This window comes from Esox lucius, chromosome 18 (assembly GCF_011004845.1).
Source record: "Esox lucius isolate fEsoLuc1 chromosome 18, fEsoLuc1.pri, whole genome shotgun sequence".
Lineage (NCBI taxonomy): Eukaryota > Metazoa > Chordata > Actinopteri > Esociformes > Esocidae > Esox > Esox lucius.
Window position 1 is genome coordinate 2049939 of NC_047586.1, and position 22454 is coordinate 2072392.

Here is a 22454-nt window from a genome sequence, read left to right on the forward strand (position 1 = left end):
ATTTGCAAATACACAGTGCCCCTTGATTTTTTTTGCATATAATCACTGTATAGAGTCTCTTTGACATTTTCTAAAATACATTAACTGGGGCGTATATAATCATTTTTTCTGTATGAGTCAATATGTATTTCATATCCATTGAGTTACATTGTGGCCAATGGTATGAGTGGAATAAAATACCAGCAACAATTGCAAATACACAGTGCCCCTTGATTTTTTGTGTGCATATATTCACTATATAGAGTCTCCTGAACATTTCCTACAGCAGTTCTATACTGCAGTGTATAGAACAGTTTTTTCTGTATGAGTCAATATGTATTTCATATCCATTGAGTTACACTGTGGAAAAAGAGGGGAAGAGTGGAAAGAGTGGAAAATATTGTGTTGATAGATGTAGCACATAATTTCCCATGATTAGACAGGTTTGTCTTACTCCACACACTCTCCTGAACATTTCCTACATTGCTTTCTCAGTGGAATATTCAATAGTTTATGAGCTATGAGGCAATATGTATTACATATTCAGTCATTGACATTGTCTGAATTTTGCCCTTGGAAAGTGTTTTAATACCCACTTTTTATCGAAATTACTCTTAAATATGATCATATTTTAATTGTTGTCAATGTTTTTAGAGGCACATTTTCTTAAACAATAAGCTCCATTCATCTCAGTTTTGACGGAATACGTTGGTCTCTTTTATTTTGAAAGATTCCTAATTTTCGTGACCCGGAAGTGTTTCTTTAATGTTGCTCACAAGACGCTGATCACAGTCATCCTCACTAGGCGCAGACCAAATTACAGTTGTTTAACTTGGCTTCGATAGCGAGCTAGTCACGTCAAAAAAAGCAACCGAAATGACAATGCGTTTGTTTTGGCTTTTCTATTCGGATTTACTTGGATGTATACATTATGATAATATTAACGTTGATGCCTGATTATTTTTGCCTTGCTCAGACAAATAGTTCCCGTCTGCGAAGTGCGCACCGTTTATTTGAGCTACATTAAATCACATGTCAAAAGTGAAACAATTGTACAAAAGTGAAACAATTGTAATCACTATGTTTAAACCCCCGAAGTACCAAACTAAATGCTAGGATGGAAACAATTAAGGGACAATAACTGTGAGTGGATAAAATGTAAGATAACCGCTTTCACGCCGCACATTTTACTGGTGCTGAAAGACATAAAGACGATTTTAAAACCAGTGTTGCATGAAGTGTTGATGATGGATTTTAACGTGTTGCGGTGAATGTGTTTTAAAAGTGTCATTTTAGGAAACCCAGGCTTAACTAATAGTATAGTTTTTTATTGCTTATTATTAGCTGAGACAAAATGCCTGGCATTGCCAATAATTCACCAGTAGGCTGAGTTTACAGAGGCAGCTTGACTCTGAAATGATTTATTCCTTGCAGGTTGAATTTTGTTTCTAACAAAAACCTACAATGTTGCAAATGAACTGCCTTATCACGTTTGCAGGCTTGATTGGAACAATAATGTGCATGTGCGATAAAGATGGGCCTTTGCGTTAGTTTTCCCTTGTAAATGTAGTGGGTCATTATGAAGTAGGTTAAACTCACTAGTAATTAATAGTGATGGGCACACATCTAGTGGGGATCAGATGATTGCAAATGTCCAAGGATAAGGAGGCCATTTTGCAGGAAAACATAAATCCCATGGTACAAACACTGTTTGTTCATTAACCAGTATTCCAGGATTATACACACTGCAATTGTTTGTCAAGTATATGAATTCTGTTACCTATTGATACCGCCCAGAGGCAGTGTTGTAAAAACGCTATATACACCCTCTAGTGGTCACTATCATTATCACACCCATCTAGTGGTCAGTATCATTGTTACACCCTCTAGTGTTCACTATGGTGATTACACCCTCTAGTTGTCTCTCTGATGATTCCACCCTCTAGTGGTCACTATGGTGATTACACCCTCTAGTTGTCTCTCTGATGATTCCACCCTCTAGTGGTCACTATGGTGATTACACCCTCTAGTTGTCTCTCTGGTGATTACACCCTCTAATGGTCACTATGGTGATTAGTCCCTCAGGTTGTCACTGTGATGATTTCAACGTCTTTACAACTAATTACAGCTTTTCTCCAGCCGAGAGCAGTTAAATTACTGAATGAGCAGCTAGTCGGACTTACAGAACAATGGGCCTTATTCAGCAATATCATCCTAATTTTTTCTTTCTTGAGAAACATCCTAAGAAAAGTCTACATCAGATTCATTACGTGTTCTTAAAACACAGTATTGTTTACACCTATGTTCTTATAATGATGAGTCCCATTGTCCTTGTTAATTGAACGCATGTGCCAGTTGTTCCTAATTAGCATAGGTAAACATCCCGCCCTCATCCCCTTAAAAGGGCATGATTCTGCAGGGCTGTGTGCACAGAAATCACACAGGGAGGCTGAATCTCAAATTGTTTACTACTTACTGTAGGTACTGATGATGAAGTACGCACTGTTCATTATATAGTAAGCTAGTATGCCTGTATTGGAACCGATTGGGATGTTCTACTTCGTCATAGATTTGCATCTCAACATTAGATAATTTTGTCACCCATTAATGTCACGCCATGTTTCTCATGAAGTTTACTTCCACCACAAATAGCATCTATGAACTGTATGGCTTTTGCCACTGGCCATTTTAGCTTACGAGCCAGTAATACTAGTATCTTACTGCTTGGAATAGTCATGGGAATTGAGTCCATGCTAGCGAGACTGAAGACGTACTTTACACTGCCAAAGCTATTTAATTTCATGACACAAAACGTCTGTTTTTCTTTCATTCAAGGATGACATTGATGCAATAACCATCAATATAGGTGACTATAACTGACTTTTACGACAAGTGAAAAAGACGAGAGAATTGTGGAAACCCCTCCTCTCCTACTGCGTAAGGGATTGTGATCTTTATTACCTCAAAAAGCATGTACAGATGCACACTTGGAAAATCCTCCAGAAAAAATAGACCATCCGGGATCTTTGGGCATACTATTTTCTGCTTATGATGGTCCGGGACATACTAATATTCTCTCACAAAAGCATTTTTAAAGACTTAAACTTGGAATCCATCTGACCTTCTGACCCCTGAACTCCCACCCCTCCTTCAGAGTTATTGTATTGTGTATTTTTCGTGCTGAAAAGAGAAGTGTCTGGGTCTCGTGTGTATGTCCTTTGGGTTCATAATGGTGATTGGTAGACATGGTTGGGGATGAAGGGAATGTGAAGCATAGACTAGCAGAATGGTTTTCCATTCCATCTAGATTCAGGGAAACCCCCAGAATGTTCTGGTCCCAACCTTAAAAACACATGGAAGGAAGACCGCTTTGTGTGTGTGTGTGTGTGGATAGGCTGTGTTATGTCTTGAAATAATGTAAAACAGGCTCTCTTTTTCTCTCAATTTCTTTTTCTCTCTCCCCCTCTCTTCCTCTCTTTCTCTCTCTAGTTAGACAACTTTGCAGTAGCATGTCTTTTGAGATTAGAAGCTGCTGTAGCGGTGTGTTGCAGTGGAAAGCATCACAAAGGTGTTATAGTTAATAACAGAATGACATACCAATATGCTGTTTGTGAATATACTGAGATATAATAGTGTCAAACTTGAAAGGAGTTGAATGAACAGACACAGTAGTCTGTTTGTAACAAAAATCCTCTTTTATTCTTAAAAACATAAACAAATGTACAATCACAATGCCAATTTCGCTTACTGTTGTCAGTTTGATTGTCCCTTTTGAAAATAGCTCTTTGTCAAAGTGACAGTTGTTCTGAGATTAACCAGACCAAACTAGCACTGGAGGAGATGGTTGTATCAGAGTCGAAAAGATGAGACCAAAAGACACAGATAAACACCAGACGTCAAGATCTTAGTGTGGAAAACCTCTAAAGCCTTTGACATCATGTCAGCTGATTGGTCCTGATGAGGGACCAACTAACATCCTGTAATCTTATTGGTCCTGATGACTGGAGAGACACAACACTGAACAGGTGAAGGCCATCTTTGAGAAGATCAAAATAACTACAGGAAACTACCAACAGACTGACATACAAATTAAGTAGCAACATCTTTATTCTTTTCCTAAAACAAATGTTTTTGCTGAAGATCACTACATTTTTTAGGTTGCCTCAGTCAGTCACAATTCATCCATGACACTTTGCAATTCACGATCATCTCTAGAACATGTCCAATGTTTGCATAAAGGATGGGGGCTGAGGACGGTCAGCATTGGACCTTCTGTGGTAAAACCAAAACAGAACACAAAACAGACGTACAGAACCAAGAGTTTCAGAGCCTGTAAATAGTATACTGCTGTTGATCCCAGCCGTATGGGCCCTGTAAAGGAGCACTAGATCAGGAATAGGATGCAGTTTGGGATGGTGGAAGATGTCTGTTCAAATACTCAGAGGAAACAGAACACAACTTCTACTGGCCCTTTTTAATTAGATCAGAGTTGTGCAATGACCAAAATGAAACATATGTTTAATGTTTCCTCGTTCGAGAAAGGCTGGACAAAATAAGAATGATAATATTAGTATTGTAAAGATGCCTTTTGCCATGTGTTCCAGTCTTACTACTGAAGGAGATCTAGGTTTGAACTCGGCTGGTTGGGACAAATGCACAGTTCTGTGTGTGTGTGTGTGTGTGTGTGTGTGTGTGTGTGAATTCCCTAAATCGGGAACGAGGTGCAAGTTGGGAGACATCCATGTGTTGCTTAGGACATAACCACCACCCAACAGGCAGACACACAAACAGACACACGGAGAGACACACAGGCAGAGAGACAGACAGGCAGAGAGACAGACAGGCAGAGAGATGCACAGGCAGAGAGACAGACTGGCAGAGAGATGCACAGGCAGAGACAGACACACAGGCAGAGAGACAGACACACAGACAGATGAAAATAAAAGAAGCAACAACTTTACAATAAAGACATAATAAATTCTCCCATACTGAACGATCTGGTCCCAGTCAACAGCCCCTTGGAGTTTTGTCCAGTGCCCTGAATGCTCTCGAGGCACCGCTTCCATTTGAACTTTTTCAAATCTCACACAGCTGTGCGTTACCTACCCACCTCACTAAATACTGTATATATTTATAATGTGTTGCTATGGTTTCGTCTGTTTAATGTACACATGGTTTCTATGGTAATATGCCGATGTTGGGGAGTACTGGACTTTGGTCAGACACCACAAAACAACCCACGGTTAAATGACCCCAACACAGAACGACAATAAATAAACTTAAATGAGAAAAAAGGATGGGTTTGATCCAGGAGACTTTGACAAAGCCTAAAATAGTTTTACTGTTTCATTAATTTAAACAAAACAATGAAATACCAAAGTTTTGTTGTGCTTTTTAAGTGTGAGATACTGAGACATACTTTTAGAAAGTCATCTGTAGCACATCCGGTCCAGTCATGTTCTGTAGCACATCCGGTCCGGTCATGTTCTGTAGCACATCCGGTCCGGTCATGTTCTGTAGCACATCCGGTCAGGTCATGTTTTGTAGCACATCCGGTCAGGTCAGGTCATGTTCTGTAGCACATCCGGTCAGGTCATGTTCTGTAGCACATCCGGTCAGGTCAGGTCATGTTCTGTAGCACATCCGGTCAGGTCATGTTCTGTAGCACATCCGGTCAGGTCAGGTCATGTTCGTTTTGGTCGGCACCTTGATGTATTCAGGACCATAACATCACACACTCAGAGCATTCAGCTGTTGAAAACACCCCAAAGATAACCATAATAGGGCAGGGTTCAATCCCATTAGCAGTCATTTATACTATACAGACAGAACTCTAGTCAATTACAAGGAATTGAGCCTGCATGTAAAGTGTTCATTGTGAAAGCTGTCTCCGCTAAAACATGGATACACTGTCCCTAAAGTCCATCACCAAAGCTGGGCCATTGGATTGAATCCCAGTCTACTAGCAATGAGCAGAGTGATTGGTCAGCAGTTTATGCGCATCCAGATGACATTGTGTCCCTGTGCACCCATTGGACAGTGTAGTATTATCAAAAGCTAGATTTAGCTTTGACCAGCTACCATGAAGTGGATTTTAGATACTAACTATTCAAACCCACCTGGTCTACCTGTGTGAGAAGGTCATTATGTTATTTTGCTGGAAGTCATCAAATATACTTCTGCATAAGTTGTAGTAGGTTACTGAAGAGTCAACCTGACAAATGTCCCCTTTGTGAAAAGTTTTTCCTGATTAAACAAGTTGTCTATGGTCAGAGAGTAGTCTGCGTTCGTTTGCTGCTGAATTAAAAGCACGTTGTTATTCTGTAAATTATTATATAAGTGTAAAGAGTGTCAGTAAGTTCAAACGTTTTTTTTTTTATCTTTGGGTACTAAAAGAATTACAACATTTCACATAAATTACTTATGAAAAGATTGTTAACTTATTCATATGCATCAAAAAATATTCAGATTACAATTCTACAACTCAAGTTTTCAAATACATTACATAATTTATGGCTTCATAAGTTAAAACTCCTCAACCCACCTCCTATTTTCAGCAATAAAATACATTTTAAATTAACTGATCTAAAATGAGCATATAGACATTTTAAATCCAACTTGCTGTTCGTATCACCACATGGCAACGCCAGTCCCTCTCACCATCCCCATGGTAACACGTGTATATTTTATTATCACCAGTTGCAACATGTCATCACCATGGTAACAAGCGTGTTTCTGTCATCACCATGGTAACTTAAGTGTTTGTTACTGCCGTCACTATGGAGACAGTCTTGCCACTGTCCTCACTGTGGTAACATACTTGTTGCCATCATCGCCATGGTGACAGACGTGTTCCTGTCTTCTGCTACTCAGTGCTTGTCTTGCTATATTGTGGTAGTACAAAAAACATGCCGAGCCAAAAGCCTTATAGAAATAGACATTCTGTACAAAAAACAACAAGTTGTCTGTTACAAAAAGTTTGTAGTACCGTCCTGTAGGTTGTGGATGGTCTCACGTAGTCCAATAGTACTCAATTATAGTGCTTCATAAATCCCCATCCAATGAGTCCTTTAAAGGACCACCCAGTTTGTATAATTGATGCTGAGAAGAGACGTCCCTCTGTAGTGTCAGTCTGTCTGTTTGACCATTCATCGTTCACAACACATTCCTGAAGACAACTCTAAACTAATAACTTCTCAACTTCTGCCTTTTTTCTCTTTTTCCCATCTTATTGTCTCAGTCACTTATTGTCTCAGTCTTATTGTCTCATAGCCTTAATGTCTCAGAGTCCTATTGTCTCATAGTCTTATTGTCTCATAATCTTATTGTCTCGCGGGTCTTATTGTCTCAGGGACTTATTGTCTCAGCGTCCTATTGTCTCGGGGTCTTAATGTCTCTGGGTCTTATTGTCTCTGGGTCTTAATGTCTCTGGGTCTTATTGTCTCGGGGTCTTAATGTCTCGGGGTCTTATTGTCTCTGGGTCTTATTGTCTCTGGGTCTTATTGTCTCTGGGTCTTATTGTCTCAAGGTCTTATTGTCTCTGGGTCTTATTGTCTCAAGGTCTTAATGTCTCTGGGTCTTATTGTCTCTGGGTCTTATTGTCTCTGGGTCTTATTGTCTCAAGGTCTTATTGTCTCTGGGTCTTATTGTCTCTGGGTCTTATTGTCTCAAGGTCTTATTGTCTCTGGGTCTTATTGTCTCAAGGTCTTAATGTCTCTGGGTCTTATTGTCTCGGGGTCTTATTGTCTCTGGGTCTTATTGTCTCAGGGTCTTATTGTCTCAGGGTCTTATTGTCTCAGGGTCTTATTGTCTCTGGGTCTTATTGTCTCAGGGTCTTATTGTCTCTGGGTCTTAATGTCTCAGCGTCTTATTGCCTCAGCATCTGAATGTCTCAGTATCTTAGCATCTGAATGTCTCAGCGTCTTAGTATCTTAGTGTCTCAGCTTTAATTCCAGGAAAACGAAGAGACCGATGCTTACTTATCTGAACTCAAAAACTCCCTTTTAAGGTTTTGTGCTTTAAAACCATGACATCAAATGTTTCCATTCTCCCTTCTCCTCTTCTACATTTGCTCTCCCTTTGCCTCCTCCTCCACCTCCTCCTCAGTAGGGTCTCCAGACCGCTTCGTCCATTCGCCCCCCGGCAGGGTTGAGTATGGTAGGGGAGTTACTATGGCTCCCATCCCCCTCCACGCCTCCCTCGGCACCTCCCTGGCTGGGCAGGTTGGGGTTGACCAGGGAGCTCCCGGTGGAGGCGGAGGTGCAGGGAGGAACCATCCGGGAGGGGGAGCGGTCCCCCCCGGGGACCATGGAGAACTGGTATGACCCCGAAGAGGCTCCGTAGTAGAGATAGGGGGTGCTGCTTGTCTGGAACGGCCCACTCTGACTCTGGGTGGAACCAGGGTACGGAGGAGGCAGGTAGGTGTGGTAGTGGGCGGAGCCTAGCGTCATGGCAGAGGTGACGGGAGGGGTGTAGGTGAAGGTGGTTGGGTAGTGCATTCTGGGACTTGAGAAACGAGACTCGGTCAGAGAGGAGAGGCCCGGGAACTGACGCTCAAACTGACCAGGGAACGGGCTGAGATCTGACGAACCTGGAGAGAGAAGGAGCGGGGGGGTGGAGGGGGGAGAGAAGGAGGGAGGGAGGGATTGAGGGGGGAGAGAGATGAAGGGAGGCAGAGATGCATGGAAGAAGGGGGGGGGGGATACAAGTTTAATGAAATTTTTTTATTACAATTCACTTTTCCATTTTGTTCACCAAATACATTGCTGTATATCCCCGAAATGTACCTCACGCCCACACAATCAGACGAAACACTTATTTAAAACCAAAGACAAAATGAATCTACGTTTGTGGACCTGGGAGTTTCTCCATCCTAATTCCTCTGGGTGTTGAGACACTATAAAGGGCAGCAGTTGAGGAGCAAGGGGTGGTGTTGCAACATGGCAGAAGCATTGGGTGGAGCGAGGCGTTTATTCAGGATACATGTTGGAATTAAATGAAAAGCCTTTCAGATGGCTGGGGGCTTCATGGTAACATAAGAGTGTTTATGTGTCTATTGTCCTGGCCACTGTACATCCCTGCTTAGTTGTTACTTGGTGTTTTGAGGCTGGGTGTCTGTAAACAGCACTTTGCGACAACTGCTGTAAAACTGTAAAAAGGGCTTTGTAAAATACATTGGATTGATATGTTTGTATTTATGCGTGTGTAAAAGTGTGTGTGTGTTGTTTATTTGTGACTGTTTATGTTTATGCCCGCACTGTCTGTGTGTCTGCGTGTGTTTGTTTCTGTGTGTTTGTTTCTGTGTGTGTTTGTGTGCATTTTGCAGCACAAAAAGAGCAGTGTGGATGCCTGGGGAGGGGCCCATGTGGAACCACTTTGAGAAGGAACAGTGTGTGTGTGGAATAACTCTAAGTGGGAACAGTGTGTGTGGAATTACTCTGAGTAGGAACAGTGTGTGTGTGGAATTACTCTAAGTGGGAACAGTGTGTGTGGAATTACTCTGAGTAGGAACAGTGTGTGTGTGGAATTACTCTGAGTAGGAACAGTGTGTGTGTGGAATTACTCTGAGTGGGAACAGTGTGTGTGGAATTACTCTGAGTAGGAACAGTGTGTGTGTGGAATTACTCTGAGTAGGAACAGTGTGTGTGTGGAATTACTCTGAGTAGGAACAGTGTGTGTGTGGAATTATTCTGAGTAGGAACAGTGTGTGTGTGTAATTATTCTGAGTAGGAACAGTGTGTGTGTGTGTAATTATTCTGAGTAGGAACAGTGTGTGTGTGTAATTATTCTGAGTAGGAACAGTGTGTGTGTGGAATTATTCTGAGTAGGAACAGTGTGTGTGTGTAATTATTCTGAGTAGGAACAGTGTGTGTGTTTGTGTAATTACTCTGAGCAGGAAAGCTTTAATGAGCCTTAATGAGGTAGGGAGCTGCTTTGTGGCCCCTCTCCTCTGTCATCCCTTCCCTCCTTCCTTCCTCGCCCCTCTCCTCTGTCATCCCTCTCCTCCCTTCCTCACCCCTCTCCTGTCATCCCTCTTCTCTTTATTTCCTCATCCCTCTCTTCTGTCATCCCTCTCCTTCCTTCCTCATCCTTCTCCTCTGTCATTCCTCTCCTCCTTCCTCATCTATCTCTTCCCTTACCTCTCATCCATCTCCTCCCTCATCCCTCTCCTACCACATTCCTCTCCTCCCTAATCACACTACATCCTCAGCCCTTCTTCATCCATCTCCTTCTTCACCCCTCTCCTTTCTCATCCTTCTCCCTACTTCCTCATACATCCTCCCTCATCCTTCCTCCTCATCCCTCTCCTGCTGCATCCTAACCCCTAAGGAGCAAGAGTCCTTCTTCTCACCATCACCCCCCCCCCCCCCACCCCCCCGGTCAGCTTCAGACCAAACCACTAAGTGACTGTGGTGAACATTTAGCTGGTACGAGTTACACAACAATAGGAGCTACTCTGCATTTATATTACACACACACACACACATTCACACACACTAAATAGTGCTCTTATCATAAATCACACCGTGTCTTCTAAGTCTGCCAAGACAGACAGGGTGTGTGTATTTATGTGTGTGTGTCTGTGTATGGCAGTGTTTATGTGCAGAGGTAATAGCGAAGCCGGATTGTCGCTAGCGTCAGATAACATATGATGTCAATTAGAGTGTTTAAACTTCCTCTGCCCTCAGCCCCAAACATCCCTCAGAATGTTCTGGAATAGAAGGTGATTGTCCTCCGAAGAGAGCAGCTATGTGACGTTCAAACAGTTCTATAGGCCTCTGGTTGGCTGGCTGGCCCGACTGACTGACTGGTTAACAGACTGGCTGACGGAGTGACTGGCTCACAGACTGACTGACTGACTGACTGACTGACTATAAAACGGATGGAATTGTTTACCATGTGTGTGTGTGTGTGTGCTGTGTGCTGTGATGAGGAGCCAGATCAAGCTTTGTTAAGTTAAATGAAAGCAGAGGCTTTGTTGTCTAAATATTTAGTATTTCGTGAACCGCAAACCTTTGAATCTCACTTCCGAATTTGGTGTTTGACTGATGAACTTTCAGAGTCAGTGATATTCCAATGTTCTGGTTCTAAAGCAACTGCGTTCTGTTGTTCCCTGGTAAAGGAACCATCACCAGGTCACAGCTGAGTCAGTAGAACCCTGCAGCTTAATTTAGGTTAGGAATTAACAAGTAACAGCTGAGGCCCTTTGGCTTTACACACAAACGAGGAAGAAAATGGACAACCTGTAGTGAGTCTGTGTGAGAGACAGAAAACATCCAGTGTGAAACAGGTAAGCTCGAAGCAGGAGGAAGAAGTACAGTATCCTGATCTGAGTTGAGTGACAGTTGGCAGGATGTCAACCTCTCACACACACACACACACACACACACACACACACACACACACACAGGGATCAATGGTTCCCGCTGGCTCGGGTGTTCGTTTGGGAGGAGGCATTAGGGTGTAACCCCTGGCACAGCCTCACACAGGTGTACAGACCAACTGGTCCAGCAACATTCACCTCCCAACAGAGACAGAGAGATGGAGGAGAGGGAGCGAGCGAGAGAGGGAGAAAAGGAGAAAGGGGAAGTTTAAGAGAAAGGGAGAGTGAGAACAGGATATAAAGAGGGAGGGAGGGAGGGAGGGAGGGGGAGAAAGCCAGTAAGTGAGAGGAGACAGTGAGAGTTACATACAGATGCGGCTCCTCACACAGCCGTGAAGGAGTTCCCAGCTTGCAATGCGAAAGGGGCAGCGTATAAAAATTGGTTTATTTCTCCGTCAGTCTGTCATTAACTAAGGCCTGTTATTACCCAACGTCTCCAGGGTTCAAAGCCTTGCAGCCAGGAAAAAAAGGAAACAATCGTTTTTTTCCACTGTTTAAAAAAAGATTTGTCCTAACCACTGTTTAGAGGAACGGAGCACAGCCTATAGGGTCTTGGGTTGTACATCTAAGTCTACATGAGAATTAACTAACAGAGGAAAATAAACCCATGTCATGTTTCTGACAGATTGTAACGTACACATTTAGAGTGGTAGACGCTGATGTTTTGAAATTCAAAGCTTCAGCAGAGTAAAAGAAAAACAAATCATTGTGCAAATTCAAATTCATTTAATTTTTGGATTTAGTAGAAGCTGTTTTAAAAAAAACTGCTTCTGAGGCAGTGTGTGTGTGTGTGTGTCAGTGTGTGTGTTTCAATGTGCTTTAATGTTTTATTCAACCTTTATTTTTGTGGATGAGCCCTTTATGTGTGTTAGTGTGTGTGTGTGTGTGTTAGTGTGTGTGTGTGTTTGTGTGTGTGTGTGTGTTAGTGTGTGTGTGTTAGTGTGTGTGTGTTAGTGTGTGTGTGTGTTAGTGTGTGTGTGTGTTAGTGTGTGTTAGTGTGTGTGTGTGTGTGTTAGTGTGTGTGTGTGTGTGTGTTAGTGTGTGTGATAGTGTGTGTGTGTGTGTTACCCGGCAGGCGTCGGGGAACGTCGGTGATGTTGGGCAGTCCGGTGGCTCGGCTGGAGGACAGTGGGGTGGTGGAGTGGATCGAAGGAGAGGACATGGGACTCAGGTAGGACTGGTACGACTGCTCATATGACCAGGGAGGAGAAGACTGCGACTGACGAGGGTCTTGAGGAGAAGAGAGAGAAGGAGTTAGAGGAGTGGAGCAGAGGAAAAGTTAAACTGGAGGAGGAAAGGAGAGAGGAAGAGTTAGCGAGGAAGAGGAGGTTGAGGTGGAGGAAAGAGAAGGAGAAGAGCAGTAGGAGAAAGAAATGGAAGATGACTGTCCTATTTGCTAGAAGAGACGTCTTTGTCTGCCCGTTGTTTTGCCTTTTTGTCAGGGCAGAGACTGTTTAGAAAACTAGAGGACTGTCAATCATTTACCAGTTTCATTCTAGAGAACTAGACAAATGTAATAGCTGTATTACTGGTGTCATTCTAGAGAACTAGACAAATGTAATAGCTGTATTACTGGTGTCATTCTAGAGAACTAGACAAATGTAATGGCTGTATTACTGGTGTCATTCTAGAGAACTAGACAAATGTAATAGCTGTATTACTGGTGTCATTCTAGAGAACTAGACAAATGTAATAGCTGTATTACTGGTGTCATTCTAGAGAACTAGACAAATGTAATAGTTGTATTACTGGTGTCATTCTAGAGAACTAGACATATGTAATAGCTGTATTACTGGTGTCATTCTAGAGAACTAGACAAATGTAATAGCTGTATTACTGGTGTCATTCTAGAGAACTAGACAAATGTAATAGCTGTATTACTGGTGTCATTCTAGAGAACTAGACAAATGTAATAGCTGTATTACTGGTGTCATTCTAGAGAACTAGACAAATGTAATAGCTGTATTACTGGTGATGGTCTCATACACAGAACTGCGATGGTCGTATTACTAGAGTCTGGATGTATGGAACTAGAGCTGTTGAAGATAGAACATGGAAGGAGTAGAATGTGTCATTCCATCAGTGGATTGTTGCTGTTTAGAGAGCCACTGTTACGCAATAGCCTCATAATAACAAAGATCATGTTTTTCTTTTCCTGTTTACCTTGTAGATAAAGAGAGACAGAACGGAGGGAGAGAGAGAAAGAACAAAGAGAGAGAAACATCCAGTAATGCGTGTTCTTCTCTAGCAACTTTTCTCTGATAAGTCAACAGATAATGAATTTCAAACACACTTGGAAATGTGATTCATAACGTGATTACCATGTAAAATAAACCAGGACGGGTACATTAGATTCAACTTTATCACTGAACAAGTTCAAGTACAGCACAACAAAATACAATGAGCATCTAATCAGAAGTGCAAATAGAAGAATAATAGCAGGAAATGTACAGGTATTAAGTATAGTGTATGTTACAACAGGGAAATTAATAGTTGTGCAATCGAGGCAAATAGGAGGTGTAAAGTAGCATGTGAACTGGAATGCAGGGATAGCAGCGGTGAGGTTCCTGAGGTAGACATGTACCTATAACAACCGAAACTTCCTTATCAGACTTTGTAAGGCAGTGATTGAGTCCAGTAGTACAAAGGGAGTAGTACAAGGGCCCTGAGAGGCGGTACAAAGGGAGTAGTACAAGGGCCCTGAAAGGCAGTACAAAGCGGTGGGTGGGGGGGTCTGCTAAGTGATGGGTCACAGAGTTCTCTGGGTCACAGAGCTCAGCAGTGTAACAGTAGATGGGAAGAAACTGTTCCTGAGCCTGCTGGTGTGGGAATGAAGAGACCTGTACCACCTGCCTGATGGGAGGAGGGCAAACAGTTCATAGCCTAGATGGGAAGGGTCCCTGATGATGCCGTGCGCCCTGCACAGACACTGTTTGTGCTGGAGGTCTGCGATGGCAGGAAGCTGGGCACCAGTGATGTGCTGGGTGGTTTCCACCACCCGTTGCAGGGCCTTCCGGTCGGCTCTGGAGAAACCGCTAAACCACACTGTGGCGCAGTTAGTCAGAATGCTCTTGACTGTGCAGCGGTAGAAGTTACACAACATCTGAACCCAGCGTGTGGGGCCAAAGTGGCTTGTGGGTATTATATATATTTTTAAAAGTATTTTAGAACATCCATGTCGACCGTGACGGCTACAGCATTAGATACCAGATGGGGGGTTAAAGGTGAACAGTCTCTGATGCTGGGTTGTATGTTGCTTGGTCTTCTGCACTTCAGACAGCTCCCATCGTTGTTGACAGCTCGCATTGTTTTAGTTGGCTGGCAGAGAGCCGGCTGGCACAGAGCCGGCTGGCACAGACCTGGCTGGCACAGACCTGGCTGGCACAGACTCGGCTGGCTTCACCAAGGAATTTTTTACTTGAGTTTTGATTTGACCAGAAGATTGGTGATGCAGCTTGAAAGGCGTTGTTTACTCTGACCGCCAGACAGGACTAGGTGTGGGGTGTGGCTCCCGTTGCTCCGTCGCTGGATTTTAGGAACTGTGAGGTGCTTAATATTGACTATTATAATGAAGGTTAGGTGGAGTCGTTTGCTGTGAGTAAATAACTGCATTAATATTGACGTGCAGCTTTTCTCTTGAAAGGGAAAACAGGTATTATTGGTAGCCTGCTCAGGTGAGTCCTCTCTGAGGAGCTGACAGGACGATGTGACTGAGGAGGTGACAGGACTGTGTGACTGAGGAGGTGACAGGACTGTGTGACTGAGGAGGTGACAGGACTGTGTGACTGAGGAGGTGACTGACAGGGCGGTGAGACTGAGGAGGTGACAGGACAGTGTGATTGAGGAGGTGACAGGACGGTGTGACTGAGGAGGAGACAGAACTGTGTGACTGAGGAGGTGACTGACAGGACGGTGTGACTGAGGAGGTGACAGACAGGACAAGTGTTGGGTGAAGAGTGACAGCTGTAAGTGTTTGGGGTTAAAGGTTAAGAGTGACAGCTGTAAGTGTTTGGGGTTAAAGGTTAAGAGTGACATCTGTAAGTGTTTGGGGTTAAAGGTTAAGAGTGACAGCTGTAAGTGTTTGGGGTTAAAGGTTAAGAGTGACATTTGTAAGTGTTTGGAGTTAAAGGTTAAGAGTGACAGCTGTAAGTGTTTGGGGTTAAAGGTTAAGAGTGCTGATACCAAGTACCAATACCAAGTAATCAAATCTGCATTAGTTAGGGCTTTATTCAGTAAAAAAAATTCAATGGTTTGTCCCCTGCTGCCGAATCTCTATTGTTGCCTGCATGAGCGACAACCCAAGGTAAGAAGCTAGCTAGCTGTCACAACTCCATAGCTACAATGGATCAGCGTCATGCAGGCAACATTAGAGATTCAGCAGCAACAACAAGACCTCCGGTTTTCGTATTTTGGCTTGAAAATAAAAGCCTTCAATGGGTTGTGTGTATTGTTCAAATGTTTTAAGTTAAAACTCTGTGAGGTAAAATATAAATTAAACAAAGTACTATTTAAATAATACAGTATATAAGGTCAATAATATTATAAGGTGGAACACATTTAGAAATGGTTAGAGCTTAAGTAAGTTAATGTAGAGAATCTTTCTAATATAAAGGATATCAGATTTTTGATGTTATTGTTGTTAATTTGCTTTTGCTCATTGGGTTTGGAGAGGACTTATAAATCTGGGTGGTGATTCATGAACAGTTTTAGATCATTATTAATTGAGGGGGAGTCCTTAGGTAATTAGGGATTGGTGTTAAGTAAGTATTGTCAAATAATGTTAAGAAAGTTGGCAAGGAAGAGATACTGGTTGACAAGGAATTGATAAAAGGAAAAGATACATAGAAAACAGGTTTTTAGCATCAAACAGAAAAATAACATTTTGTAAGAATTGGAGGTTTAGAGATAAAGGAGTCTCAAGAGGCTGCTACAGTACGATGCTGAGGCTGTGGTGATGATTAATTTATCATTGGAAATAAAAAGTTTGTATTCAACATAATACCTTATTATCTCAATGAAATGTACTGAAATTAATGTAACCATGACACGAAAAGGTAATTTGTATTTTGGCCGGTAAAAAATATACTTGGCAGGTGAGCCAAAAAGTAAATTTTGGACACTGCCTGTAAGTGTTAGGGGTCAAAGGTAAAGAGTGGAGGGCCTTGATCTCACCAGGTATCTGTGTCTGTCCCTGGGGGTTGAAAGAGTTTGGTCCAGCGTTGAGCGGCTGTCGTTGGGGCTGCGTCGGCACGGCAACCCTCATGGTGGTCTGCCTGATTCGCTCCAGCTCACTGAGGCGGTCAGAGAACAGTCCCGGTTTAGGTGGATCCTCTAGCTTCTGACGGTGTCCTGGACAACAACAAGACGGAGTCAGGTGGAGGAGGAGTCAGAGGGGAGGAGGAGTCAGGTGGAGGAGGAGTCAGAGAGGAGGAGGAGTCAAGTGGGGGAGGACTCAGTGGGGAGGAAGAGTCAGGTGGAGGTGGATTCAGAGGGGAGTTGGAGTCAGGTGGAGGAGGATTAAGGGAGGACAGGTATCATGGAGAGAGAGGGAGGATTTAGGGGGTCTAGATGTGTTTTGGATTCTGGAGCTAACAAGGATCCCCATTAGCTATTGCACCGGTAACTTCCCAGGGTTCTATCAGCCGACCAAAAATGGTTGGGATGCTGCATAAAATGTAAAGAAAAACAGAATGCAATGATTTGCAAATCATTGAAACCCTATATTTTTTCTAAAATAGTACAAAGACAACATATCAAATGTTGAAACTGAGACTTATTGTCGTTTCTTGACAAATACACTCACCTAAAGGATTATTAGGAACACCATACTAATACTGTGTTTGACCCCATTTCGCCTTCAGAACTGCCTTAATTCTACGTGGCATTGATTCAACAAGGTGCTGAAAGCATTCTTTAGAAAAGTTGGCCCATATTGATAGGATAGCATCTTGAAGTTGATGGAGATTTGTGGGATGCACATCCAGGGCATGAAGCTCCCGTTCCATCACATCCCAAAGATGCTCTATTGGGTTGAGATCTGGTGACTGTGGGGGCCATTTCAGTACAGTGAACTCATTGTCATGTTCAAGAAACCAATTTGAAATGATTCAAGCTTTGTGACATGGTGCATTATCCTGCTGGAAGTAGCCATCAGAGGATGGGTACATGGTGGTCATAAAGGGATGGACATGGTCAGAAACAATGCTCAGGTAGGCCGTGGCATTTAAACAATGCCCAATTGGCACTAAGGGGCCTATAGTGTGCCAAGAAAACATCCCCCACACCATTACACCACCACCACCAGCACAGTGGTAACAAGGCATGATGGATCCATGTTCTCATTCTGTTTACCCAAATTCTGACTCATTTGAATGTCTCAACAGAAATCGAGACTCATCAGACCAGGCAACATTCTTCCAGTCTTCAACTGTCCAATTTTGGTGAGCTTGTGCAAATTGTAGCCTCTTTTTCCTATTTGTAGTGTAGATGAGTGGTACCCGGTGGGGTCTTCTGCTGTTGTAGCCCATCCGCCTCAAGGTTGTGCGTGTTGTGGCTTCACAAATGCTTTGCTGCATACCTCGGTTGTAACGAGTGGTTATTTCAGTCAAAGTTGCTCTTCTATCAGTTTGAATCAGTCGGCCCATTCACCTCTGACCTCTAGCATCAACAAGGCATTTTCGCCCCTAGGACTACCGCATACTGGATGTTTTTCCCTTTTCACACCATTCTTTGTAAACCCTAGAAATGGTTATGCGTGAAAATCCCAGTAACTGAGCAGATTGTGAAATACTCAAACCGGCCCGTCTGGCACCAACAACCATGCCACGCTCAAAATTGCTTAAATCACCTTTCTTTCCCATTCTGACATTCAGTTTGGAGTTCAGGAGATTGTCTTGACCAAGACCACACCCCTAAATGCATTGAAGCAACTGCCATGTGATTGGTTGATTAGATAATTGCATTAATGAGAAATTGAACAGGTGTTCCTAATAATCCTTTAGGTGAGTGTATATGCCCACTTTGAATTTGATGCCAACAACACAGTTAAAAATAGTTAGGCTAGGGGCAACAAAAGACCGGAAAGGTTGTGTAATGCAAAGAAATAAACCTGGAGGAACATCTCACAACTAATTTGGTTAATTGGCAACATGTCAGTTATATGATTGGTTACAAAAAGAGCATCCCAGAGAGGATGAGTCTTTCACAAGTGAAGATGGGGTGGGGTTCACCACTCTATGAAAGTCTACACAGGCAAATTGTGCTACAATTTAAGAATAATGTTTCTTAACAGAGTTTTGGGATCTCATAATCTGCGGTACATAGTATCATTAAAAGATTCAAAGAATCTGGGGAAATCTCTATATGCACGGGACAAGGCCGAAAACCAATACTGGATTGCAGTGATCTTTGGGCCCTCAGACAGCACTGCATTAAAAACTGTCACGATTCTGTAGTTGAAATCACTGCATGGGCTCAGGAACACTTTCCGAAAACCACTGTCTGTGAACACAGTACGTTGCTGCATCCAGAAATGAAAGTTAAAACTTGACCATGCAAAGACAAAACTATATTTAAACAAGATCCAAAAATGCCACCGCTGCCTCCTCATGCCGCCGCTGGGCCCGAGCTCATTTAAGATGGACTGAGACAAAGTGGAAAACTGTCCAGTGGTCTGACTAATCAAAATGTTTAATTATTTGTGGGAATCACAGACGCCACATCCTCCAGACTCAAGAGGAGAGGGACCATCTGGCTTGTTGTCAGGGCACAGTTCAAAAGCGTCTGTGATGGTATGGGGGTGCATTAGTGCACATGGTATCTGTGATGGTATGGGGGTGCATTAGTGCACATGGCATGGGTGACTTGCACATCTGTGAAGGCACCATTAATGTTTAACAATATATACAGGTTTTTAAGCAACATGTGCTGTCATCCAGATTATGTCTTTTTCATGGAAGGCTTTGCTTATTTCAGCAAGACAATGCCAAACCACATTCTGCACATATTACAACAGCATGGCTCTGTAGTAAAAGAGTCCGGGTGCTAACCTGGCCTGCCTACAGTCCAGACCTGTCACCCAGTGAAAACATTTGTCACGTTATTAATTAAAAATTATGACATAGGTGACCCCGATTTGTTGAGCAGCTGACATCCCATATCAAGCAAGAATGGGAAAACAATTCACTTATAAAACTACAGAAATTGGTCTCCTCAGTTCCCAAATGCATCCAGGGTGTTGTTAAAAGAATAGGGGATGCAGCTCTGGTAAACACGCCCGTCCCAACTTTTTTGAAATGGGTTGCTGCCGTCAAAACAAGCATGTATTTTTCCAAAAACAATTAAATTTCTCAGTTTCAAAATTTGATACATTGTCTTTGTACTATTTTCAATTAAATATAGGCATTTTGTTTTTATTTGCATTTTACGCAGCGTCCCAACTTTTTGGGAAACGAGGTTCCAGATAGAACCACTTTTGGGTTCCTGGCAAAATCTGGAACTCAGATGTGTTCTGATTAGAACCATAAGCATTCAAAATGGATTAAAAAACATGTTCTCCTAAAGGAACAACAAAACACCACTTCATTTATATTTAAATAAAGAAAATCTGCTGATTTTTTTAGTCAGAGGGAAAGAGGCAGGAAAACAGGGAGGGAGAAGTGAAGAGGAATGGATGGTTTTGTTAACATACTAGACACTGAGTAACAGCTGTGGTCTGGGTCATTACTGTGGTCTGGGTCATTACTGTGGTCAGTGAATGAGTGATTTTTCAAGGCGAGGACATTGGACAACATAATTATGGACGTTCCGCCGCCAACAACATACAGACATTCCTCTGTCAACAACATGTAAATGTTCCTCTGTCAACATGTAGACATTCCTCTGTCATCAACATACAGACATTCTGCTGTCATCGATGATGAGCAGGGACACACACCAAGCGTTTCTTCGCTGTGTGTGTGTGCTGCTGTATGTGTGTGTATGTGTGTTGTGTGTGTATGTGTGTTGCTGTATGTGTGCATGCGTCTGCATTTACATATTGCACTGTGTGTGTGTTGATTTATGTGTGTGTACATGTGTTGTGTGTGTGTGTACGTGTGTTGTGTGTGGGTGTGTGTAGATGTATTTGTGTGTGTGTTGATGTATGTATGTGTGTGTGTGTCCATTAGGCAGGTGATTGTAAATACAGATTGTTTATGACATAATTAGACCTTTCAGAAGAGCGTCTGACCAGCTAACTGCTGGGAACTCAGATGGGTGGGTGTCTGGGCTGGGTTGGACAAACCGTCTGTGTGTGTTTGAGTTTGTCAGAGGTGAACGGGAAAGAGGATGACTGGAGAGCTAAAGGGAAAATCCCAAAGATTTGCTTAATCCAGAGAAACACACACAAAAAACACACCACTTGTGGGACCATGGACCAACACGCAGAACTGAAGTGTAAATGCAGAGATCTACTTGGGTAGTTACTGTAGAGTCTGAACGCTGAGATCTCCTGGGACAGACACAGTCAATATGCAGAGATCCTAGGACAGATAAAATCTAAATGAAGAGATCCCCTTGGGTAGTTACTGTAGAGTCTGAACGCTGAGATCTCCTGGGACAGACACAGTCAATATGCAGAGATCCTAGGACAGATAAAATCTAAAAGAAGAGATCCCCTTGGGTAGTTACTGTAGAGTCTGAACGCTGAGATCTCCTGGGACAGACACAGTCAATATGCAGAGATCCTAGGACAGATAAAATCTAAATGAAGAGATCCCCTTGGGTAGTGACGGTAAAAATGGGGAACTCCTTAGACAGAGAGAGTCTAAGAACATGTACATGCACCGAACGTAACAAATTAAATATCTCGGTGGGATTTTCAGACAACGCAAGCATCCATTCCGTTTTGCACAGTGTGTCTTCTCCGTTTTCCCAAAACAATGTCATCTTTCAGTCAAACAATGTCATCCCCCAACTGAGGGTTGTTCTACGCTGATCTGGAACCTGCTGGACCCAACAGCCTTACAAAGAAACAGGCTGAGGATGAGCCCAAACGCTGACCTGGAGCCTGTTATCAATGTAGAAGTAGTGGGAGATAAACTGTGTCAGCTCTAAGTTATTCATGTGAGAGGCGATCTGGGGTTACACAAGGTGATCTGAGATACATGGGCTAACATAGCCCTTCCCTGGACACAGACCTGTGCCTTGTAGTGTGGAAACAGCCACGTCACATCTTATTGTTTGTACCAGAGAGAGAGAAGATGAGTTTCTGAACTGGCTAAAGGTTTGGATCTTAAAAGATAAATCTGGAATTGGGATAGCCTATTAAAGCATGTCAGGGTAGACACTCTTTGTTGCCCTGATTTCCCCTTTAAAAGGCGAGCGTCACAGAAACGCTGTATAAGTGGAGCATTTGAATGAAGGTTCTGAATGTGGTGCAGTGAGACCTTCTGCTCCTCAACCCGCTTTATGGTTTATGGAATAAGTTGCCTGGACAATTAACATTTCTGATTTAAGAGCTGTTGGAAAAATATCATGAATCAAACAAGCAAGACTGGCAGACAGACATACAGACATGCGGGCAGAAAGGCAGACAGACAGAAAGACAGGCAGACAGACAGACAGGCAGACAGGCAGGAAGACAGACAGGCACGAAGACAGACAGGCACGCAGACAGACAGGCACGCAGACTGACAGGCAGACAGATCATTCTACAGTCATGTAAAATGTGGAATGTCAGGTGGCTGTCTCAGAGGAGTTGGAGAGAGAAGGAATTATATGTACTGAGAGGAGGGTTAGGAGGAGAGGGGGAGAGGGTTAGGAGGAGAGGGGGGAGAGGGTTAGGAGGAGAGGGTTAGGAGGAGAGGGGGAGAGGGTTAGGAGGAGGGGGGAGAGGGTTAGGAGGAGAGGGGGAGAGGGTTAGGAGGAGAGGGGGAGAGGGTTAGGAGGAGAGGGGGGAGAGGATAGAGGGTTAGGAGGACATGGGGGAGAGGGTTAGGAGGAGAGGGGGGACAGGGTAGAGGGTTAGGAGGACATGGGGGAGAGGGTTAGGAGGAGAGGGGAGAGGGTTAGGAGAAGAGGGTTAGGAGGAGAGGGGGAGAGGGTTAGGAGG

The 22454-nt window shown here is 43.2% G+C and overlaps 1 protein-coding gene across 2 annotated transcripts in view; it reads right to left on the reverse strand.

The window, feature by feature from the left end:
* Positions 1–5592: 5592 nt before the first annotated feature.
* LOC105017983 (runt-related transcription factor 2) overlaps positions 5593–22454 on the reverse strand; it is a 65521-nt gene continuing 48659 nt past the window's right edge. For both annotated transcript variants that reach the window (XM_020056011.3, XM_013138475.4), the window contains exons 5-7: positions 16535–16711; positions 12431–12592; positions 5593–8569 (exon numbers count right to left, since the gene is read on the reverse strand). In XM_020056011.3, coding sequence (XP_019911570.1) covers positions 8082–8569; positions 12431–12592; positions 16535–16711 — 827 coding nt within the window. In that variant the 3' untranslated portion in view covers positions 5593–8081. The remainder of the gene's footprint in view (positions 8570–12430; positions 12593–16534; positions 16712–22454) is intronic.